The sequence below is a fragment of the Sciurus vulgaris genome (assembly GCF_902686455.1).
Source record: "Sciurus vulgaris genome assembly, chromosome: 2".
In the NCBI taxonomy this organism is placed as follows: Eukaryota; Metazoa; Chordata; class Mammalia; order Rodentia; family Sciuridae; genus Sciurus; species Sciurus vulgaris.
The window spans coordinates 180,838,394-180,864,043 of record NC_136462.1 but is presented as its reverse complement, the minus strand read 5'-3'; the positions used below and the strand labels follow the sequence as shown (position 1 = coordinate 180,864,043).

At 34.8% G+C, this 25,650-nt stretch overlaps 1 protein-coding gene and 1 long non-coding RNA gene across 2 annotated transcripts in view; one reads left to right on the top strand and one right to left on the bottom strand.

Moving 5' to 3' along the window:
• The window catches only part of ITCH (itchy E3 ubiquitin protein ligase), a 97,939-nt gene that overhangs the window by 53,772 nt on the left and 18,517 nt on the right, over positions 1 to 25,650 (bottom strand). Inside the window, exons 3-6 of the mRNA XM_079128171.1 lie at positions 20,239 to 20,380; positions 16,319 to 16,443; positions 15,331 to 15,468; positions 6,647 to 6,692 (exon numbers count right to left, since the gene is read on the bottom strand). Of these exons, the coding sequence (XP_078984297.1) occupies positions 6,647 to 6,692; positions 15,331 to 15,468; positions 16,319 to 16,443; positions 20,239 to 20,380 (451 nt within the window). The remainder of the gene's footprint in view (positions 1 to 6,646; positions 6,693 to 15,330; positions 15,469 to 16,318; positions 16,444 to 20,238; positions 20,381 to 25,650) is intronic.
• LOC306654619 lies at positions 11,662 to 15,324 on the top strand. The gene is made up of 3 exons (XR_013762001.1): positions 11,662 to 13,096; positions 13,145 to 13,909; positions 13,943 to 15,324. It is a non-coding gene; the product is annotated as an uncharacterized lncRNA (long non-coding RNA).

Here is a 25,650-nt window from a genome sequence, read left to right as displayed (position 1 = left end):
CCTCCTGCCTCAGCCTCCAGAGTAGTTGGAATTACAGGCATGTGCCACTGCATCTAGCTAACACGATAATTTTGATATATACATATATAGTGAAATAATTAGGATAACTGACTACAGAATCAAGCTAATTTAATTAACATATCCATCTCTCCACATAGTTACCATATTCAAAAAACCATTTTCAACCTATGTTCCCCAGATGATCTTTATGGCCTTTATACTCAAAGGGTGGTCTTTGAATCAAAAGCACTACATAGGAGCTTGCTAGAAATATACAACTTGAGAATCCATTCTAGGCCTACTATATCAAAACTAGTAACAAAATCAACAAATGTTCTGTGTAGAAAATAAAGTATGATGTTGAGACTATTTTGGAGGGTCCTCAGATTCTTCTTTTAATTAAAGGAAAAACCTCAGTAACTGGCAGTCAGAACCTGATTAGTGTTGACTATACGCAGGAAGGTCAACCCATCCAGAATATGGTCTAAATGCAGAAGAGTCAGCTTTGATACTGTTTCTTCTTCCTCTATGTAAGGTTTCAAACCCATCTTGCATCATATACCCTCTAAGATTAACTATCTTAAGAGATTACTAATTAGTTTGAAAAAACATGGTCCTTGCTATTTTTAAAAAGATAATCAAAAACCAGTACAATGGACCAAAAGAGGGAAATTGAAGTTCCTAGCTGTCTCTGCTATTAACAAGTTATGTGAGCAAAGAAAAGTTATTTAATATCTCTGAATATCAAAATTTACTATATTGACCATGATCCCTAAAAACCTTTCAGCTAGAAAATTCAAACTAAATTGCATAATCCAGTTCCAGACAAATCGTCAGGATAGATGGAAGAGGTACATTCAAGACATGAGGTAAATCTACTATGTCAAAGATGCAGCAGGAAATGGATTCAAAATGTGCTATATTTTGTTGCTGGATATAGAAAGTGGAGGATTTAACACCCACACTATTCATGCTTCTAATATCTTGGTCTGAGAATCCTGGGCAGTATGATCCTTAAATTTCCTTAATACTCAGAATGCTCCTCTTCCTAGATTTTGAATGCTAAAATCCCTCTAACTATTACCTCCTATTCTTTCTACCTGCCTCTTAACTCTTTTATTTAGTCATCATGACTTCAATCTCCCTTTATCTTCACAGTCCGTCGGCTCCCTTCAAATCAAACTAGGCTTCATCAGAGGTTACTTTCCCTTCACCTTTAATTCCTTCAACCCTGCCCAACTGCCTCCCCTCCCTCATTTTCCAATCACTACAACTAATCCTTCATCTGCTTTTTTCACTACTGTTCTATGGGGCCAATTAATAAAGCTGGAGTATGTTCCAGTTAAGAAATCAAGTGCATTTTAGTACAGTAAATAAAACAGGTGAAGTAATACATCAAAGGGGCAGACTGTTCTACAAAAGGTTCTGATAATGGGCTCCAATTCACTTCCAATGACTCACAAGATTTTAAAAAGATCTTTCTCCCACCCTTGTTAAAAAGAAGAAATCAAAACAAGTCTCCTGGAAACTAGATTAGAAACAACAGATGATTACAGCCACCAGGTAGTAATAGTACAGTTCAATGGGATTTATTTTAAAAAATTTTTTATTTGTTCTAATTGGTCATACATGACAATAGAACGCATTTTGACACACAGTACACAAATGGAGCATAACTTCTCATTCCTTTGGCTGTACATGATACTGAGTCACACCAGTAATGTAATCACATATGCATATAGGGTATCAATGGGATCTAAGTAATGGTGTTAAAATAAGCAGTAATTTAAATAATAATAATAATTTGGTAAGATAAAGAGCTCTTACTAAGTCCTCTATGATCATACAGACCAAGATAAAAGAAAAAATTGAAATTGTTTCTTCAGTCTCTATCTTTCTAATTGTGCAACATTCCACTTCCTAAAGCCTGATTATATCAAGGAAACTGAGGGCAACATGGGCTACATTTGACATAATTCAACTTCACTTGGACTGTCCATAATGCTTGGAAATCAATCATTTTCTACATTTTTAATCCATCCTGTTCACATTCCAGTACCTACTGCAAATCTTCTCCATCCTTCTCCTCAAATACCTATCCCAATCTGTAGACCCTAACTTCGCCTTTTTCCTAAAATGATTATTGCTATCCCTTAACACTCTTTCTTATCTTAAAATTTTTCTGGGACAGTGATTGTGGCTCAGTGGGAGAGCACTTGCCTGGCACATGTGAGACACTGGGTCTGAGCCTCAGCACCACATAAAAATAAATAAATAAAATAAAGGTATTGTTTCCATCTACAACTAAAAAAATTTTTAGATTTTTTTCTGTGACAATAATCATCCTCATCTATTTCCCATGTCTGAAAAAACTCCCTCACCATTATTTCCTCAGGCTAATTAATCTGTCTATGTGGGCCTTGATTGTAGCCTATATGCTCCAGGAACTTCCCGAATCACTTAATGCTTTTCTTGTATTTTCATCATATTCCTTCTAGATCCTTCCTCAGTTCACAAGTAAAATCAAACCCTCAACCTAAAATGCTTTCTTAATCCTACTTACTCCTCAAGTTGTTTTCTCATGTTCCTTTCCTTCATTTTATTTTTTATGTAATTAATGCATTTTTTTTCTTGCAGTGGTGGGGATGAGTGCAGGACCTCGAGCATGCTTGTCAAGTGCTCTGTCACTGTGCTACACTATACCCCAAAGCCCTACATTTTAGTTTTTTGTCCATACATGCCCCACATACAAATTAGGGATTGAACTCAAGGGTGGTGTACCACTATCTACATTCCTAGTCTTTTTTTTTTTTTTTTTCTTTTGGAGACAAGGTTGTGTTAAGTTGCTGAGGCTGCCTCCAATTTTTTTAAAATATTTTTTTAGTTGTAAATGGACCTTTATTTTATTTATTTATATGAGGTACTGAGGATCTAACCCAGGGCCTCACACGTGTCAGGCAAGCACTCTATCACGAAGCCACAACCCTAGCCCGTACCCTTCAATTTTTGAACCTTCCTTAGATACCGAAGTTGCTGGGGTTACAGGTGTGCACCCTGCATTTCAGTTTCAAAATGAGAAAGTAATTATAACATAAAAATCAGAATTACCTGCAATTCCACATCCTGAAGACAATAACCACTAAGATATAGGAGTTATCTCCTCCAAGTTCTTTTTTTATTGGTATGAGTACAAGAAAAAATTAACAAATTTCATATTCTGTGTGGGTTTTTGGTACTCAAAGTACTAGTCCTCATAGTAGGCATTTCCTTCAAAATTATTAAAAAAATATTTTGTTTATTTAGTTTTTTTTTTTTTTTTTTTCCTAAAGTGGTGCTGGGGATCAAACCCAGTATCTCAGTTGCTAGCAAGCATTCTACCATTGAGTCACAACCCCAGCCTCTAAAACTATATTTTGAATGCTACAGAATATATCATAATTCAATCATTGATTGATCTTTTTTGTTTTCTTTGGATGGATTATAAAATACGTGGGTCAAAGTATACAAACATTTTGAAGGTTGAAATATTGATTGTTAAATGGTTTAAAAAGTATTTCTGAAGGTGATAGTTTAACTGTTCTCTCATCAGCTGCATATGAAAATACCCATTTTATCATAAAGTTTTCAAATCTTTGCCAATTTGGTAAAGAAAAATGTTATCTTCTTTAATGATGTTGAACAATATTTCATATAATTACAGACCATTTGTGACAGGTTGACATATTTGACTCCATGAAAATGTTATAGGTCAAGCTATATGGGCAATGACCAAACAGACTCCATTTTACCTTCAGACTCCATGTTCTGTAGGAAATGCTTCTCCCATGGGAACACTCTGCCTCTGTACCCATCATCAGTTACTTAGCGTGACATGTTTAGCAATATGAAATGACAATTCTTATGTAATTAAAAATTGCTCTCTTTTGATTCCCATTGCTCCTAAACAATGTACCATGTGAACAGTGATCATGTGGATGTTAGTAACCATTCTTTAGTTTGTACCTAGGTAAAGGTCGTTTTGACCCACTTCCCCCTCTATTGATGATCTCGTGATGTTAGTTTGTAATTTCAAATCATAGCAACAGACACTTATGATTGAGTGATTTTTGGTATAAGAACCCCTACAACCCTATGGTTGGGGCTATTCTCCCAAGAGCCATTTTTGGGGGCATTGTGTGAGACAGTCAGCTGGCCAGCTTAATAAAGACTCAAATTTGGACTTCTCAGTGATGGTTCGTCTGTTCTTAAGTTACACCCCATAACACATTCAAGTTTCTTCTTCTATGAATTGTATTTATACTTTTTGTACATTTTTCTATAGAGAATAATTTTCCTTATTTTTGTAAGAGCTCATCTATCATGTTGGTTAAAGAGCTCTTTTTATGCTATTTTTAAATTATACGAGTTTTATATTTCTATGTAATTAAATTTATTCAGCAATGAATTAATGTTGATGAATTTTCTTGTATAGTTTTTATAGTTTCTTCAAACAATTTAAAAATCAGTTTGGAATCTACTTGGTCTTGCAATAATCCAAAGCATTAATCTGGCTTTTTCAAACAGCCTGCTTTCCCTAGCTTATTCATCTAAAACCACATTCTCTTCTGCAGCTTTTAAGTGTAAATACCCCATCTTTTTTAAAAACTTTTTTCTTGTAACTTCTGTTTGTAATCTTGTACTCCCACTTCTAACCATCCCTTCTTCAATCTGTCTTTTTCCTCCCACCCACTAAATATAGATCATTATGGTTCTATTCTTGCCCTCCTTTTGCTTCTCCAGAATTCCCCCTAAGATCTCATATTCCATGATTTCAAACATCTCTGAAGAATGCTTCCCAAATCAGAATTTCTAGTTATTTTCTTACTCCCATTCCTTGGTATCAAATTATCAACTAAACACAGATCTAGAATACTCTCTAATCCAAAGGCTTCTCTTCCTCCAAGGAAAAGAATTGCCTGCTATCCTCCCAGGCAATTGTAGTTTTCTTCTTCCTGTGCCTCTTGATGCAGGTACTTGGGAGACTGAAGTGGGAGGATCTCAAATTCAAGGCCAGCCTAGGAAACCTAGCAAGACCCTGTCTTGAAACAAAATTTAAAAAGGGATGGGAATGTGGCTTAGTGGTAGACCTGGTTTCAATTCAAGTACTGCCACTCCCCCTCAAAAAAAAGTTTTCTTATAAATCTACAGATAAATTTATGTAATTTTACTGTTTTTTAATTTGGGCACCAGGGACTGAACCCAGAAGTGCCCAACCACTGCATACATCCTTAGCCTTTCTGATGTTCTATTTTGAGACAGGGTCTCACTGAGTTGATTTGGGCCTTACTAAGTTGCAGAGGCTGGCCTTGAACTTGCAACATTCCTGCCTTAGCCTCCCAAGATGCTGGGATCACACCACACCTGGCTATTTACATAATTTTAAAAACATTTTCTATTGTTTTTTCCAGCAAGAAGTTACTATTCCTGAATATTCTACTTCTTGGCGGGGATGTGGCTCAGGGGTAGAATGCCTGCCTACCATATGTGCAAGCTTCTGGGTTTGATCCTCAGCACAGCAAAATAAATAAATAAATAATTAATTAATTAATTAAAGAAATTTAAGTCCACATCTACTGGGATTAGCATAGGACATGATTCTTTGTCAGGAGCAAATCTATGAAGATAGATTTCTATTTAGTAACTACTTTATAAACTTTGGTTTTTCTAAAGACCTTGGTAAATTATCTTTTTAAAAATGTTTTATTATGAAAATTTCCATATATCACAAAAATAGAAAGATTAGTGCAACAAACTCCCATGTACCCATCAATCCAGATTCAACATTTTGCTCCATTTGCTTTTACCTATCTTCCCCTGCAGCATGTGACACAAGAGCATCACCTTGTTCTAGATAATTTTCCCTTATGATCTGTGCTGCTACTTATCTGGTTCTCCCATTCTTACCCCTCCACTTCTGTTTCATCTTCTTCTCACCTACTGCTTAAGCAATTTGGGAAAAACAAAGACTCCAAAGGGGTTTTTAAATCATTGTACACTGTATTTAAGACATGTCACTTACTACTTTAAGAGCAAGGTCATTTCCTTTCCTCATTTTATCTCCCATTATGTCTCCAGAATAACTAATGAACAAAATTTGTTAAATCAATTAACATGATCCGAGATTTTCAACACATCGTAGGCCCAAACCTACAGACAGGCACAAAAACGTACTGAACCTAGGCTAACAGCAAAGAGATGGTACAAATCTCTGCCCCTTCTAATGAAGGTCCACAAGACACCACAGGTAGTGGTGACTTTCACTCGTGTGCAGAATTCCTACTCCAGCTTTCCTGAAAAACAAGCCTACTAGCAGACTGATAACCCTGAGATTCAGAACTCCTGTCTTTTGAAGGTATCAATAAATTCACTGTCTTCAAACTAAAGGAAATATCAGCAATTTGTTTATCTCTGGCCTCCCGCTAGATAGCTGCAATCAAATAAACTGTGAGTTTTCAATATTTCACAAATATTTCCTTTCTTACCTTGAATCTTGAATTCTTTTTGACAATCATTTATTCTCATGTCAGTGTGAGCCTGAAGTTTTCATGAGTCTACATTAATTTTCCCTCTTTCTGAATTCTGTGGTAAGCAATCAGTGAACTCTTACCTTGTTTCATCCTTGGGTCTGGAGCCATCATCATTCTGTGAAGCACCTTTAACATCAATAAAATTTAAACAGAAAATGAGTTAAGACAGTAGATTTCAATGATTTTTCTAAATACACCATGTGAGCAAATCCTTTTATTAAATCTCTTTAGTACAGAACTAACTTCATGAATTTTTTTGCTTATTTTTGCCATACTGAGATTGAATCCAATGCCTTATGAACACTAGGAAAGCACTGTACCACTGAGCTCTAGCCCCAGCCCCAACGTCAGTTTTAAAGGTGTTCATATGATTGAAAGAAATTTTACCAAAATTTTATACAAATGTTTATCAATATGTATAACAGATGTTAATAGTGAAAGTATATTTCTCATGAACTATGTTTGCCTTTTTTGAAATATACATTTGACTCCAATTCAAACCTAGTATTTAGTTATCTTTTGTATCCCAGATACTTCAAGAAAAGTACTGATCATCAGTAGGATGATTCATAAAACAAGATTCTGAAAATAGAAAACCAATAACATTTCTCTCTCATGCAGGGCACTGGAGAACAGCTTCAAGAATAGGAAAAGCATAGATAAGTTTCAAAGTGTCCAAAATGAATGCCATATGTTCATGTTTTGTTCCCATTTTATGTATGGAAAATACACCTAGAATTCTGTCAGGGCTTGTGTACTTCAAGTGTTAGAGAAAAGCTGCTAGATGTAGGCTCAATGACAGCAGACTACAAACAGTGAAGAAGGAGAAAAAAACTGTAAAATGTAGAAAAGAGAAATCAGGTTCAACATTTTAGGTCCAACTGGTAAAGAACAACACTCCCTCGATACAGTAATGTAATATTACTACATTACACTAGAGTTTATTAATGGATTAATTCATTAAAAAGATGCTGAGTCACAACCATATTATACCATTCTTAGCAAGGCTGGCGTGTCCAATTCAGCCTAGAAATATACATTTTAGGGCTGGGGTGTACATCAGTGGTAGAGTGCATGCTTAGTATGCCAGAGTCCCTAGTTTAATCCCCAGCACTGCAAAAAACAAACAAATAGAAATATGCATTTTATACAGAGGACTGGGAAGAAAGAATGTGGTGTATCTATGCAGTGGAAAATGATCCAGTAATAAAAAGAATAAACTACTGAAACATGTTATTTCATGGATGAACCTTAAAATATTATGCTAAATGAAGGCATGAACAAAATGTATATATATTGTATAATTCCATTTATATGAAATGCCCAGAGAAGATCAATTTTTTTAGAGACAAAAAATAGATTAGTGATTGCTTAGGACTAGATATGGGAATAGGATTTCCTCCAAATGGGCAAGAGGAATTTTACTCAGACAAAAATGTTTTAAACCTGATTCAAAATGGTATGCTTCCCATAATTAAATTACTAAAAATAAAACTGTATATTTGAAATGATATATAAAATACAATTTGATAAAGCTGTTAATATGATTTTTAAAAATATAGTACAACATGATACCTTTAGGCTGTGAAAAGGTAAATTTGAGTTCTGTAAGAATTCTTTTTTTCATTAAACTTTATTTATTTTCATTAACTTTTTTTTACACTAATAAATATTGTTTTTTAAAAAAATCTTTTCATACGTGTATATAGTAATAATGTCTGTCTCACAATCTACCATCCTTCCCCTCCCCATTCACCCCAAGAATTCTTTTTATGGGCTGGGTTTGTAGCTCAGTGGTACATAGCTTGCCTACCACAGGTGAAGCACTGGGTTCAATCCTAAGCACCACATAAAAATAGATAAATAAAATGAAGGTATTCCATCTAGAACTAAAAAAAAAAAAAAAAAAAAAAAAAAAAAAAAAAAAAAAAAAAAAATTAAAACAAGAATTCTTTTTATATTATCCCCAATAATCCCTAAAATGGCTGATAAATGAGACATCAATGAGAAAACCTCACTAAAATATTTGGCTGTTAAATATCCAGTTATTAAAATCAGTCAACTAGTATTTTGCTCCTCTCAAAATCAAGAAAATCACCTAGAATAACCTATTTAAATCTCCCAATAACTGCTACTTCAAAACTTTCTCATTTATTATAGTAAAGCATAGTATTAACTACATGGGTTTTGAGGCCAAACTTCGTGAATTTGTATCCTAGTTTCATCATGTACTAACTTTGTGATCTTAAAAAAAGTATATTTGGCTTTTCTTTGCCTTTTTCTTCACATATAAAATGGGGATAGGGTGGGGGATGTGGCTCAGTGGTAGAATGCTTGCCTAGCATGTGCTCAGCCCCAGGTTCAATCCTAATACTGCCAAAAAATAAAATAAAATAGGGATAATGGTGACACCTACATTATTGTGTAGATATGCGCATTGAACATGTACACACTTAGAACAGTACCAGCACATGTAAGTACTCCATAAACATTAGTGTTATTACTTTTCAAAATTTGTATCTCATTAGTCAAGTCTGAACAAGGGCCGTTTTTATTCAATTTTTTATTTTGCTTCAATATGGGGGTAAGTCATAACTATTACTTTTTTTAATTTAAAAATTCTTTTATTTGTTCTTTATAGATATATATGACAGTACAGTGCATTTTGACATATTATACACACATGGAGTATAGCTTACTCTATTTAGGATCCCATTCTTGTGGTTATACATGATGTTGAGTCTTAATGTATTGCTCTTTTAAAATATTCCCAATTCATGAAATTTCCCAAGAAAAACTAATCAGATTTCTAAATGCACATGCTTTACCCACAGCAAACTCTGGATGATCTAGAAGATCTCTTCTCCTCTGTAAGCAAAGTCAAAAGAGCCTAGATAAAGCATTTTAACACACTGTTCCTATTTCCTGGATGCCTACCAATCTCATAAACAAACAGAAAAACTTAACTGACATAACAGAGTAGGAATAGGATGCAGTAAGCAAATGTGAAAAACAGAGTTACTGTGGGGGCAATTATCAGCTCTGAAAGGGATTAGAAAGCTGTGGGCAGCAGCAAGGTGGGGGCACTGCACCAGATTGTCACAACAGGCTGGAGACCCAAAGAGCTAAAGTGTTCACTAATCTGGAACATCCTGGCACCTAGCAGAAAACAAAACATTTTCTCTGGAGCAAACAATTCCCAATTTAGGATCTTAAGATTTTAAGAGACTAAGAGAAAATATAAACCTGCAAAGAAAGCAAACAGGGGCTGGGGTTGTGGCTCAGTGGTAAAGCACTTGTCTCACATGTGTGAGGCCCTGGGTTCAATCCTCAGCACCACATAAAAATAAATAAATAAAATAAAGGTACTGTATTCATCTACAACTAAAAAATATATTTAAAAAAAACTAGCAAACAGAAATGAGCACAAGCCTCAATGAGAGAGAGAGAAATAAAATCATTTATACTCCCAGAGATTTCAGATGCTGGAATTATCAAATGGAGAATGTAGAAAAAAACTATATCAAAAGAAAATTAATAAACAAGAAATAAGAAACAATTAAAGACAAACATTAGCAATTCCACTCCTAGAACTATACTCAAGAAAAATGAAAACATATGCCCACACAGAAACTTGTACCAAAATGTTAACAGTAGCATTATATATAAATCATCATAGCCAAAAGGAAAAAAGCTAAATGTCCATCAATGGATGAATGAATAAACAAATATGCACAATGGAACATAGAAAGCACTAATACATGATACAACTTGGACAAACCTTAAAATCCTTATGCTAAGAATCCATTCATGAAAAGTCAATTACTTGACTTCCTTAGTACAATAGAACCAGAATAGGCAAATCCATAGAGACAGAAAGCAAGTTAGTGGTTACCAGAGTTAGAGGAAAGAGTGAATTAATTATTTTTCTGAGGTTCTAGTTTTGAAACTGGAGAGGTTTCTTTGGGAAAACGCTACCACTGAATTGTACACTTTACAAGGGTTAACTGTATGACAAAGAACCAACATTAAAAAGAAATGGAGCACACACAGTAAGAACAAGGGATCACATATTCTGACACCTATTCCTGAATTAATTTTAAATTAATTATAAATATACCTGGAGTATACATGGTAAAGAATAAAGATCTTTATAAGAATATGTTCCTATTCCATAATCATGAATTTTAAAATAAAATGGATTTTTCTCTTTGGGAAAAATAAAAAAATAAATAAGAAGTTCACATGTGAGCTCTTACACTGATATGAACAATTGCCCACAATTTGTTAATTTAGATCTCACAGTCTACCTAAATTGAAAATTAACAAAAGACCTCTTCCTATAGACTCATAAAAACAGATTATACCTAAGTGGAGGAAAACACTAGGAAAAATTATATGGGTACTTTCCAAAATGGAGAAACAAAAAATATCAATGGAAAGATAACAGAGATTCTTAGTGGGATAATAAACATTTTTTAGGAGTGGGAGTCAGGGGAACACATAAAGCTCTCTAATTTTACAAAACAGCTTGAAGAAAGAATAGAAAGGAAAAAATGCTGAGTAAATTTTGTTTTGTTTAAAGAAGATTTACTTATAAAACTGCCATTTTAAGAAAATGTATGCACCAAAAAGAAAACTAAAATTTTGTGTTTAAATACCAAAAGAGAGAATATCATCAAATTGAAAAAAACTCCATCGCTGTTAAAAAAAAAACAAAAACAAAACTGAGCTCACAAATTGAAAAAAAATCTAAGTGGTGCCTATTCATGCCTGTAATCCCAGCTACTCAGGACACTGAGGCAGAGGATTGTAGTTTGAGGCCATTTGAGACCAGCCTTGGTAATTTAGCAAGACCTTATCTCCAAAAACAAAGGGTGGGGCGGGTGCCTGGGGAGGCAGATCAGTGGTAGAGCCCTTTGCTGGCATATGAGAGGTCCTGGGTTCAAATTAGAGTGGGGAAGGTGGGGGAGAGAGATGGGGAGAGAGATGGGGAGAGTAGGGGGAAAGCGGGGGAAGACAGAGAGAAAGAAAGGAGAAGGAGGGTGGAAGGGTTGGAGGAAAAGAGAGGGAGGAAGGGAGGGAAGAGAGGGAAGAAGGGAGGAAGGGAGGGAAGGAAGGAAGGAAAGGGGAGGGAAAGAGACACAGATGGAAGGAGGGAAGCAGGCAGAAAGAAAGATTAAATCCAATCTTCACATTATAACTGAATGTACAGCAGCTTATTATTTGGTGACTTTTAATATCAAAATTCAGGCAATGATTTGTTTTTGTAAATATTATATTTAGGGGCTGGGGTTGTGGCTTAGTGGTAAAGCACTTGCCTTGCACGTGTGAGGCAGTGGGTTCGATCACACTATAAAATAAAATAAAATAAAGGTACTGTGTCCATCTATAACTTAAAAAAAATTAATATTTAAAAATAAACTGAAGGCCTGGGGATGTAGGTCAGTGGTATAGTATTTGTCTAGGTGTGCAAGGCCCAGGATTTGATCTCCAGCAATAAAATATAATAAGTAAAAAATAGGAATTATTAAAGTCTGCCAGGACAGATTTCTCCCTCCCTTCCTTCCATACTGGGGATTTAACCCAAGGACACTCTATCACTAAGCTACACCCCCAGACCTTTTTATTTTGAGACAGGGTTTTTCTAAGTTGTCCATGCTGGCCTCAATTTTACAATTCTCCTACTTCAGCCTCCCAAGTAGCATGTGCCACTGAGCTGGGCTAAAGACAGATTTCTTGTAAGAACTACCCTATGTGTTGTGAATAAGCATGGTCAAGAAAAAAAAAAAAAACTAAAAATCTGTAACATTAGAAAAATATTGGAATACAAAAGTAATTCACCTCATCCCAGTTCTTATACAACCAAACAATGCTCACATGCCAAAAATTCAATTTTAGTACTAGACTCTAATTTTCACTTTGGCCTGTATTTAAAAGTTACAGAAATGGAGTTAATCAAAGGACATGGGCAGTTCTCCCCACACATGCTTGTGGCCTGAGCTGGGTGTTTTGTTTTGCTTTGGTTTTTTTCTTATAACAACTCAGAATTTGATTTTAACAACTGGATTTAAAGTTCCTAGGGTAGCTAGGTGCAGTGGCTGACACCTGTAATTCCAACTACTCATGAGATTGAGGGAGAAACACCACAAATTTGAGGCCAGACTGAGCAACTTAGCAAGACCCTGTTTTAAAATAAAATTTCAAGTCTGGGGATGTAGCTTGGTGAGAAGAGTGCTTGCTCAGCTTGCATGAGGCCCTGGGTTCAATCCCAAATACCACAAAATGAAGTTCCTAGGGTTTTAAGTAAGAAACCAACAGTACGTATAAAAAGGCAGTAGCTGGGTACAGTGACACACACCTGTAATCCCAATGACTTGGAAGGCTAAGGCAGGAAGACTGAAATTTCAAGGCCAGCCTAGACAATTAAGCAAGACCCTCAGTAACCTAATGAGACCCTGTCTCAAAATTTAAAACGAAAGAGGCCTGGGGATATACAGTAACGTGCCCCTAGGTTCAATCCTAGGTAGGTAGGTAGGTAGGTAGGAAGGTAGGAAGGAAGGAAGGAAGGAAGGAAGGAAGGAAGGAAGGAAGGAAGGAAGGAAGGAAGACAAAGCAGTATTAATAAATGTGTTTCAATCTTGACTCTGAATCATATTAGTTTGTATGGGAGTAGCAATACTATTTAAACTCTCAGATCCTTACTTCCCCTATCTGTAAAATATAGGCAACGCCTTACAAAGTTGTGATGGTTAACAAGAATATATGCCAATACAGAGTCCCTAGTAGTGGTAAGTGCTCAACAAATGGCAGTTATGATATCTGGCATCTCGAGTTCTAAAATCTACTGTGACTTCCCAGTTAAAACCTCTCTTTAGGGCTGGGGATATAGCTTAGTTGGTAGAGTGCTTGCCTTGCAAGCACAAGGCACTGGGTTCAAATCCCCAGCACTGCAAAAAAACAAAACAAAACATAAAAAACCTCTCTTTACCTCAAAGAATAAGTTAAATTCCCATTGTCAATTGCTTTCCTATTTGAGAGGATAATATAGAAATGTCTACTGATGTAGGAAAAAAATAGTAAAGCTATAAAATATATATGCAGTTCAGATTCTACTGTGAAATATGAAGAACAAGCTTTACTTTTGCTTACTTTATTTCATAAAAATATGAATACTGACAAATTTTACTTTTGCATTAATAATATTTTCAACTAATAGGGGGAAAAACTTATGAGGAAGCTATAAATACTGAGGTTTACAGCAGTTTAACAATGGAATTTTACCTGTATTTTATCTTCCAGGCTTTCAACTTATATAAAGAAAAATGTGACTATTACAGATAGTAACAGAATGTGACTATTACAGACTATGACAGGACTGTGAACACTAGTCAATTAAAGTGGCAATTCTGAAGCCATATAACCATTTTAGAAAATTCCCTCCATCCTCATTAACCTTAAAGAACCAATCTGGAAGATACCTCAGGATTATCTTGAAGGTCCTGCTATGAAAAAAAAACTTGTGAGAGAGGAAATAGGAAATCCTCCACCACAACAGAAAAATAAAAGCACCTGACAACCATGAAATGTTTTATAATCTAGTTCTACATAAACAAAAATATCTTTGTCAGATTAATCAAGAAAAGCATTAATCTGCTCTTAGACTTAGAGTCTTTTAAATTTATATTTCAAATGAAAATAAATTTAGCACATTAGTAAGTGCTAGAAGTATCTGTTAGGAACCTACTAACATTTGCTACCAAAATGTTCAGGTGTCACCAGAAACTTCTTACATTGCTTATATTTACTTCCCTTTAACACAAACCAGGAAATCATAAATTATAAGAGATACCAGCTTACATATAACAAATCAGTTTTGTGATTCTGGTAACATGCAACATACAGAAATGGAAAAGAAATGCCAAGTGAATTTCAGCTTATACTGGCTATATGGAAGAGCACTAAGAACTTGGAGTCATATTTCAACTCAACCAGACACTGCTACAGAAAATAAATTATGTCTGCTACTGGGAATGGAGGGGACATGGTATCAACCATACTATATTAACTACTCTCATCAGTATATAGAATAAATACTTAATAAATCAATTCACTACTCACAGGGCCAAGCAGTGATTCAACTTTTTTTTCAGCTAGCTTTCAATTTACAGAAAAACACAAATACTTTTTACTCAAAGAAATAATACAGTAGTTGGGTGCAGTGGTGCACATCTATAATCCTAGCAACTTGGGAGGCTGAAGCAAGAGGATAGCAAGTTCAAAGCCAGCCTCAGCAATTTAGTGAGACCCTGCCTCAAAATAAAACATAAAAAGCACTGGGAATATGGCTCAGTGGTTAAACACCCTGGGTTCAATCCCTGCTACTAAAAATAAAAATAAAGATAAAAATAAAAATATAATAAAATATAAATATATAAAAACTAAAACAATGCATTAAAGCTGGGCATGCCAGCAGATGCCTATAATCCCAACAAAATTGGGAGGCTGAGACAGGAGGATCATGAGTTCCAAGCCAGCCTGGGCAACTAAGTGAGACACTATCTCAAAATAAAAAATAAAAAAGGCTTGGGATGCTGCTCAGTGGTAGAATAGCCCTGATTTAAATCTCTAGTACCATTAAGGAAAAAAAAAAAATTAAAAAACAAATGTTTAAAGTGATCAGTATATATTTCAAAAAGGAAATAAAATCATTTCTTTCTTATGAAAAATCATGAAAGACCTTGAATAAAAAGTGATCACTTACTTTCTGAACATGTAGTTTCACCATTAGTAACAACTTCAGCTTCTAACTGCAGCCCATCAAGACAAATTGACAAGTCTCCCATTGTCTCTGTTGGCTCTTTGTCACCTGCAAGCTGCAAAGTCACAATAACTTCTTCAACTGAAAAAGAATAAAATTATAGAAAAATGGTTAATTTTTCATTTAACTGTTAAAAAAAATCTAGTATCAGAAAAAAGTACATGCGTATTTAAATTGTTTTGCTCTACTTCACCCAAAGTTTGAGGTCTTTTGACATCAAAACATTTTATTTTAAAAAGAGAAAAAAATTTGCTAATGTTTAATATCCATAATGTGAAATACTAAATATCTCACTAATTTCACTTATTATATTCATTTCATTCTTTTAAGATGAAAACCAAGATTATTTAGCAATATATTGCTGGATTATATTAAATGAAAACATAATTTGAGAATGGATTACATCTCATAAGCCCTGAGAAAGAAAATTCTTAAAGGTATATTTAAGCAGTCAAAAAATAGAAAAATTATGTTTTAAAATCATGCTATTAATCAAAATAAGCTATGAATTTTGTAAGTGTAAATAAAACCACCACTACTAAAATGAAATTTTAAATAAACATTTAAATAAACATTTTAAATAAACATTGAGAAGTCTACCTATGCCTATTACCTTCAATGTCAAAATACTCTGAAGTGAGATTGTTTTTCCTTTATCTCTGCTCTAAATTTTTTAGTTTTCCATAACTGGCTATGTATTATTTTAATATTATCTATTTACTAAGTAAATATTTACTAAAAATAGTAGATGTAAAATGAATAGTCAAACCAAGTTTACTTAAAATGCTTTAAATAGTTCAAGATTCATCTCTCTGTATTAACTCAATAACCAACATGAATCACTCACATATTTGACAAAAATCTCTTCCACAGAAACAAACAGCTAAGCAAAATTTTCTATTACCAGTTTCTATTACTTTTACATACATACGTTTCATATTGTTTGACTTTAATGTCTCATAAATATCTAATGCAGCAGTTCCCAACAAAACATCAGATTTCAGTGTCTGGTGACTCCACACGCGAAAATGTAATTTACTCACAGGGGTAACGATACTAAAAGTGAAAAAAGAGGGAAAATATTAGTTTCATTAAATATCATAATGGGATCCTAAAGAAATTACAATTAAGTTTAATGTCTAAAGTGTCTCACTGCACCCCTTATAGTTAACTATATATCCAATATTGACTATGTTCTATAATCTTATGAAAACAGCTTGCACAGTCATTTTCACTTGTGTTTGAATTACTAGAGGAGCTTCACACACATATTGTCAACAAAAGCAAAATTGCTTATACTGCAACAAACCATTAAGAGTGAATTTACTAAACTATCACATGGTATCCCCATGGTATCCCATAATTATGTATATAATTCTTTTTTTTTTTTTTGGTGCTAGGGATTGAACCCAGGGCCTTGTGCTTGGTAGGTAAGCACTCTACCAAAAGAGCTATATCCCCAGCCCCAAATATGTACAATTTGTATGTGTCTATTTGAAAATTAATAAACTTTTTAAAAGTGTGAATTTACAAATTAAGTCCTAATTTTATGTCAGTTTGTTGAGCTTAAGGTTCTTTCATTTAATCTTCACAGTAACTTTATGATGTAGGAATTATGGTTCCCATCTTTAGATATTGAAACTGATATTTAGAGGTAAAACAAATTGCTTAAGGTCACACAAACAGTAAGTGTTAGAACAAAAGTCAACTATTAAAATTTATGCTAAAAGGTTCCTCAGGCAATATAATAATTTGAGGATTACATTAGAGATATCAAGTTTCACACTGAGAAAGGCAAAGTGTCTAGGAAAACTATCAAACAAAGACTCACACATATCTTGCTAATAAGTAACCAATAAAGAATATACTCTATAATGGTCTTTTCCAAAGCAAATGGGGTATTAGAATTTGGAATAAATATTAAAACTATGTTAGAGTCAAAAACTAGAAAACTGGAGCATGTTGTAGTTCTACGGTTCAATTCTGTAAGCACAGATTTCAGAAATATTTGAATTTCTTTATATTTCATTCTAAAATGTTATCAAATTTGGAGGGGCAAAGAAATACCCTTTTAGACGTCTACCTATGCCTACTACTGCCATCATCATATTTCCACCATCATTTTTTAAAAATATTTTAGTTGTCAATGGACCTTATTTTACTTATTTATATGTGGTACTTAGAATTGAACCCAATGCCTCACTGAGCCACAATCCCAGCCCCTCCACCATAATTTTAATAGTAGTAAGTAGTACCTTAAACAAACTAAAAAAATTTTCCACCTTCACACTGCCCCCTTTTGGGGAAAGGGGACAATGTATTTTTCTCTTTTCAACATTCTCAGATATGACTTTCAGGAGAGCACATAAAACATATTATATTAAGAACACGTTTCTCTAGCTGGGCACAGTAGCACATGCCTGTAATCTCAGTGACTCAGGAGGCTGAGGCAGGAGGATCACAAGTTCAAGGCCAGCTTTGGCAAATGGGTAAGACATTGTCTCGAAAATAAATAAATAATTAAAAAGGGTTGGGGATATAGCTCAGCAGTAGTATACCTTCAGGTTCAAACCCAAGTACTAAAAAAAACAAGAACAAGAAAGCATTTCTTTAAAAGCCAATAAGGAAGCCATAATGGGGAAGAAATACAAGGAAAATAAATTTTAACTTTTTTTTTTACTATGGAAAAGGGTAGAATCAGATAGTTTATCTAAATTTCAATTTAATTCTAGACAGCAGCCTATAAAGCTTCCTATACAGCAATGGAAGTTGTGTTAAAATTGCTGGCCAACGTGCTACAACTTAAAAATATAGGAGACAAACTTGAGCTGTAAGTTCCCCAAACATCTGGGCTCAGCAACAGCACTAGCATATAGAGCTACGAGGAGTTTATTTCTTCCTAACTTCTGAACTAAGCAATTCATGGCACTGATAGGCTAAGAGCCATACTAAGTGCCTCAAAGTGCAAACTTAGCACTAATTACAGCTGGAAATTAGATGAGCAGTCACTCTATTATTAAACTTAACGTCTTTGGTCATTGTAGACACTGTGACCTTTTACAAATCTCACTTATGTTTAATTTTTTAATTTTTATATTGCTTAAATTAGACGTGATCTGTAATGGACCACTAATTAAAAACATCCTAAAAAACCATTAATGCTGAAATAAATGCAGATGAAAAGCACCAGAATGATAAATCTGTAAATCAGGGTAGCTCAGTGGTAAAGTGCTTGCCTAATATTTGTGAGGTCCTGAGTTCAATTCCCAGTACAAAAGAGAGAGAGAGAGAAAAAGAGAGAGAGAGAGAGAGAGAGAGAGAGAGAGAGAGAGAGAGAGAATTCCGCAAAATGGACTGGACCTCAAAATTTAAATTCTTAAATTTCATTCATTTGCTCAAAATCATCATAAAGTATATCAATATGTCCCTTGAACTTTAATACCATGTTAAAGATGCAGGTATTTCAAATTATTTTGTCATTTACAAATGAATAAATACAATCCACATAAGTATATATTATGTGAAGAGAAGAATATAGTTTCTGATGCCTTATTGTACCATGTAGGAATAAAGACCTTTTTTTGTCATTAGTTTATTCTCCTATGAGGAAAAAAATTCAAGAATTCCAAGTATAATATAATGAAAGTAACCTGTCTTTGTAATATTTGATGTGGTAACAATTAGATATTTTTGATCTACATTTTAACACACATTTGCTCCCCAAATCAAATGTACTACACTATTTTCAAATCCTTTTGTTGATAAACTATGCTTTTTATCTTATTTTTAAAATGAAAATTAATCTATAACTCCCTTTGGTTAGTATTCAATATCCTGGGTTATAGTGTCAATATTTGGGATTTTTGTCAGTCAGTGTTGAAACTGAACTTTATTCTACTTCTATGAATTTCTACTACAGATGAAAACACCAGCATTAAAGATATATGCATCCAGATGTCTATTACACTAGTCTAGTAGTATAATATTAGAAAATATTAGAAAACAATCAATCAATAGGAAATTAAATAAATTAGGATAAGTTATTTGTCCATCTAAATTAAGAAATACTATGAAAATCAGAAATATGTAGTTATATGCGTGATATCAGACCTTTATGTACTCAGCTAGAAAGATAAACATGATAAAAGTATTAAGTACAAAAACAAAGTCATAGAATAAAATGTACAGTGTAATGTGTTTTTAAAATAGAAGAACAATCTTGTGTTGATTTGTAGGGCACAATAATTTAAATAAACAAAAAACTATTTTTAAAAACAAAGTTAAAAATAAAGTGAGTTAGCTGGGTAGAGTGACACATGCCTATAATCCCAGTGGCTCAGAAGGCTGAGGCAGGAGGATCACAAGTTCAAAACCAGCCTCAGCAAGTTAGCAAGGTCCCAAGCAACATAGCAAGACCCTGTCTCAAAATAAATAATAAAAAGGGCTAGAGATGTGGCTCAGGGGTTAAGTGTGCCTGAGTTCAATCCCTAGTATTCCCCCCTCCAATAAAAATAAAAAATAAAGTGAGCTGCTTATTACCCCTCATTCAACCCCAAGATAAGAAAAGAGCTGCTATAAATCTTTCTACATTCATGACCATGGGCCCTCCCAATTATTCAGTTATCATAGTGATATCATAAACTTCTAAACTGGAGAAGGTAAAGAAAGAGACTAGAAGTACAGAGAGGGAAATAGCTAAAGAGTAACAAAGATAGATAAGAGGAAAGAGTCCTAGGAAAGGAGGGGGGAAAAATAGGTGAAAAAGAAAAAAAGGAAGAGCAAAGAAATAAGTGGAGTGCTGCTCACCTACTAAACAAAATATTATGCCATAAAAAATATTTTCAAACTTACACTGTAAGGGGTTGCTTCCATTTGGGGCTGTTGGTATTGTTGCATTTTTCTGTCTTTTTTGACTGTCCATCCACTGTGACTTCCACATAAGGACTTGGTCCAAACCAGTTCTTTTTATTTTCTTTAAGTTTTGCTGAGATGACTATGTAAAAGAATATTTTAATATTTGAGATGTTATTTCAATAGTCAAGTCAACTTAATCAAGATTAAACAGATTATTATTTTCCTCAGAGAAACAGCTTTGCTCTAAAGCGTTCACTAATTGTATTCACTTATGACCTCCCGTCTAGTAAATAAATATATAGGACACCCAAATTCCCATTAAGACTTCAATTATCAGTATCAGTTTCAGAACTCAGGTATATTAAAAAGTACAAATATAAATCTTGCTAAAAATAAAAACAAAAAACCATTTACATGTCTATCATGTGATAAGACACTGCTCTAAACTCTGTGCATAGATCAGTTAATGGTATATAAATGGCCTTGGCTCTCAAGAAGATTATATTCTAGTAAAAAATGATTTGGTGGTAAGGAAGGCCTCTAAGGAAGTACATTTAAGCAACGACTAAATGATAAGGAGTCAACCAAATAAAGATTAGGGATGTGGAAAAGGGTGAATTCCAGAAATAGGCAAAGAGTTTGGAATATCTGAGAAAAGTATAGCAAAACACAGGAAAGAAGGGTAAATGAAATGAAATGAGCTGTGTAAGTAAATGTGCTTTGTAAGCTAAAATAAGGAATTTGGGTTTAATTCTAAGTGTGCCTGAAAATCTCCAGAAGAGAATTGCAAACTTAGATTTTTTAAAAAATATGCTTCATAGCGTCTCATTGTTACATAAGCAAGAGGTTCCTACATTGCATATGAGATACAGACTCCTAAGCTTTCACCTAAGAGTTAGTCAACTTTGTCACAAAACAGCCTTATCTAAGATCCCTGGAGGGGATAAATAGGTTGGAATCTAGAATATCTCCTGGTTCCCCTGGGTAGTAACTCCCCATATGAGGAAATCATAGTCAAGGAAATATTCTACTATCTAGATAACTTACTCTAGCACCAAAGTTCAGAGAATGCCAGTGCTCATTAAGTTTAAGAAGCCCTTGGAGTTGCTAGATGAGTTTATATAGTAGCTACTCAAGAAGTGCAATATAGGGCTGGGGATATAGCTCAGTTGGTAGAGTGCTTGCCTTGCAAGCACAAGACCCTGGGTTCAAATCCCCAGCACCACCACCAAAAAAAAAAAAAAAAGAAGTACAATATATAGTACAAAGTCTGGGAATCAAGCAGGCAGTCTCAGGTGGTGGCCTGGAACCTCTGATTTCACAAACATAAACTATTTCTGTCCTTTTATGCTCATGTGCCTCTTTAGTAGAAACCAAGCCAACTACAGGGTGATTATTCTTACAGTGTGTACACATTCTTTAGAGTTTCATCATTATTTTACAGTACTTGGTATAAAAAAGTTGAATAAGATTTGAAATCAATAAATATTATTTTTAAAACATGCCAAAGAAAGAAAAAAAAAAAAGTTGTAAGAGAAAAGGTTAAAGAAAGAGTCAGTAAGGAATCACTGAGGAATTTTAAGTAAGAGGGTGATATTCAACAAATTTACAGGGTACCCACAACATATATCAGGTATTATTTTGGATACTAAGGATAAAACCAAATTAACACTTAAAGATCACTACAGATCATCGCTGATGTGGGGGAAATAAACTGAAAGGGAGACAAAAAGCAGAGGTTAAATCGCTACTGAAGTCACCTGGTCAAGAGATGACAGTGGATTAGACTGGGGTAGAGAATATGGAATGGAATAAATACTTTCTATGGGGAACTAACATGACTAGATTACATAAGGAGGCTGAAGGAAATGAAGAGGAAAGGTAACCCCCAGGCTTCTGGCATGAATAACTAGATGGAAGATGGGGTCATCAACTAAAAAGATGGAATAGAACAAAAGGGTGGCATGGACACTAGAAATTACAAATTTTATTATGAATGTATAATACTCAAGATGCCTATAAGACACTGAAGAGGAAACATGATGTAGGAAGTCTTTTTTAGAACAGAAAGTATTTCCAGGAACCAGTCCATCTCAGTTTAAAGTGTACTACAGGTTAAAAGCTCTAATACTTAATACAGAGCCAAACTTAATAAAAGGGTTGCCACAGAAAAATATAAAATCTATTTGTGAATCTAACAGGAAGGAAATACTCTATCCACAAGCAGCTTCTTAGGATTCAAAACAATTTTCTTACATTTTTTTTAAATCAACACATAATCACACATATTTATAAGGTACAATATGACATTTCAATACTTGTATTCACAATACATAATGATCAGATTAGGGTTATTGGTATACTTATCACCTAAAACGCTTATTTATTTACCTAAAATCCTCTCTACTAGTTATATAAACATATACAATTAAGGTGTCAGTCACCATCATACGATTCAAATTTCTGAAATTTATTTTGCCACATAATCCCACATACAAACTTTTCTTTCCTTCTTTCTTTCTTTGGCAGTACTGGAGACCCAACCCAGGAACAGAATGGAAACTTTAGCAGTTTTAAGAGCTCACAGGCTGTGGTTTTGCAGTTCTACTTAACTGACATTTAACCATAGAGGCCTGCAGAGGCTAACAGGTACCTGTAACAAGTAAAAGCAGTACCAGGAAACACTGTAGCAGGAACAGAACACCCCCACTTTAGGCTTAGTGCAGTAAAAGTTCCTAGCTTTATGAGCCAAGAGTCCCCAGGTTGTTGACAAGCTTGTACCCTTTCAAGGAATGCAGAATGCACCCTCCTAATAGAATTGCACCAACCCCCCCCCCTTGCCTTGATGTATCCAAAACTTGCTTATGTATTACAAGAAAAAGTCCTGCTGCGCTCAGAGCTCAGACTTTAGGAATTATCCCTCAGGGCCTTGGTGCTACTAATAGTGTTTTGACCCTCATTTCCCACTACACTACCACTAAGCTTAATCTCCAGCCTTTATTTTTTGAGACAGGGTGTAACTAAATTGGTAAGGGCCTCCTTAAGTTGCTGAGGCTGGCCTTAAACTTGTGATACTCCTGCCTCAGTCTCTGGAGCTGCTGGGATTACAGGCATGTGCCAATGCACCCAACAGTTTAATAAACTTTAAGTGGAGAAAATGGGACTGGGAAAATTAGCACCAATTGTTAATTTATTGCATGTTTGGCACTTAAATACTGTCATTTCAATACTCACTACTACTCTGTGAGATAGGTAATATTATCTTAACGTTTACACACAAAAAGATAAGGTCAGTGGAATTTTAAAATTTACCCAAAGCCTGGACGGGAGAAATCATTTAAGTGTTTAAATCTCAAGTCTAGACTCACAAAACCTGTTAAGAGTCCTAAATTTTAAATATTAAAAAACAAATCAAAATATTTCCTGAAAATTATAGTCCTATAGTATATTAAAAAAAAAAAAAAGGACAAGAAACTGTAAATTATAAACTAGAAGAAAAGGGAACAGAAAAATGTCAAGCTACTGTAAGAGGCCTCTAAACAACTATCTTTTCACTTCTGCAATCCAATCCCTTGCAGCTACCAAAATTATCTTCCTAAAATAGACATAATTATGTTATTACTTCAAACATTCTCCACTGCTTGCAAAATTAAGTTTAAACTCTTATGTGACATTTTACATTGTTTACCATGTAACCATAAACATATCTTTCCAGCCTCCTCCTAAACCAACTCTCAGCTAGCCAGGTATTCCAGCCACCCTTACCTATAGAATACGGGGGCCATGAACTTCCATACTTCCACACAAGCTGCCCCCTCAGAATAATCCTTGTTCCTTTTCTACCTAATGAAATACTACTTCTTTTTAAATATTTTTATAGATGTTGATAGACCTTTATTTTATTTATTTATTTATATGTGCTGCTAAGGATCGAACCCAGTGCCTCACACATGCTAGACAAGTGCTCTACTGCTGAGCCACAACCCCAGTTCCTGAAATCCTACTTTTTGAGAGACAAATACCTCTGCCATTTTTCTTTGATTCGATGTTTCTTTAACCTTAAGAAATTAGTTCCTGCCTCCCTGCTTCCACAGTATTTTCACATCTATGTACGGCTTCTACAGCTTTTCGCTGTTATTAGTTTTTACTTGTTTAACTCAACCTTCATGGCAAGCATGAAACCAGTCTTTATAACTTCTGTAGCACTTTGTGATTTATCCTTAGAGGTGTTTAATACAGTTGTTAAACCAAATGGTTATCAGTCATGGTAGAAAAAAATTTCCCTCCTTTATAGTTTCCTTCTCCCTTTTTCTTTTCCTGCTTCTCTCCCTCCCTACATCCCTTCTCCACTCCTGTCCCAGACATTATCAAATACCACTAGCATGGCATAAGTTAATGTTCCTCTGATCCTTCTGCTTTAAAGATTAATGCTTTGGCCCATTTTGATTTTTACTTAGGAGCTTGAGAAAGGAGGATCAAAAGTTCAAGGTCGGCCTGGGCAACTAAGTGAGGGTAGAGAAGGAAAGGGAAAAGAGAGGGAGAAGAAGAGAAGAATCTTTACTTATCCAACCTACTCCCAAAACCAGGAGGCTGTGAATAAGGTAAAGGTAAGTACTCTAAGACCAGATAAACCAGCTAATGAAGAACAAGAGAGATACAACTCACTGGACCAGTTATCTCTATGGTCAAAAGTTAAGACAGGGCTGGCGCAGTGGCCTACCCCTGTAATCCCAGCGGCTCAGGAGGCTGAGGCAGGAGGACTGAATTCAAGGCCAGCCTCAACAACTTAGCAAGGCCCTAAGCAACTTAGCAAGACTGTTGCAAAATAAAAAATAAAAAGGAATGAAGATGTGGTTCCGTGGTTAAGCACTCCTAGGTTCAATCCCTGGTACCAAAAATTAAATAAAATTAAAAAGGCTGGGGATGTAGCTGTGCTTGTGGGTTCCATTCCCATTATGGGGGGGATGGGAATTGTAGGGGTGGAGCAGCAAATACAACTTTCTAAAACACAAAATTGACCGAGCTTTGTTAAAAGTCCTGACCATTCCATCTCTGTTAACAATTAAACTTTTTTTTTTTCAGCCCTGACACCTGAGGGAGATGACCCACTCCCATTATTTCTCATGACTCCTTCTACTTCAGCAGTGGCTTTTAGGGGCATTAGGGTAAGTTTTGTGAATTTCCTTCCTTCATGTTCCATGCACACATTCCTTCCTAAAAGGATCTTTTTCTCTTCTTTGTGTTTAAATAGTAGCAATCCTCAAGCACCACTCCTTTCCCAACAACTCTAACCAAACATTGATCTTTTTCCTAACCATAGTAACTATTTCTTGCCATGCTCATACACTTCTGCACTTAGTTTTTACACTTGAATATTTACACTTTCCTTAATCCTAGAAAGGTACTAAA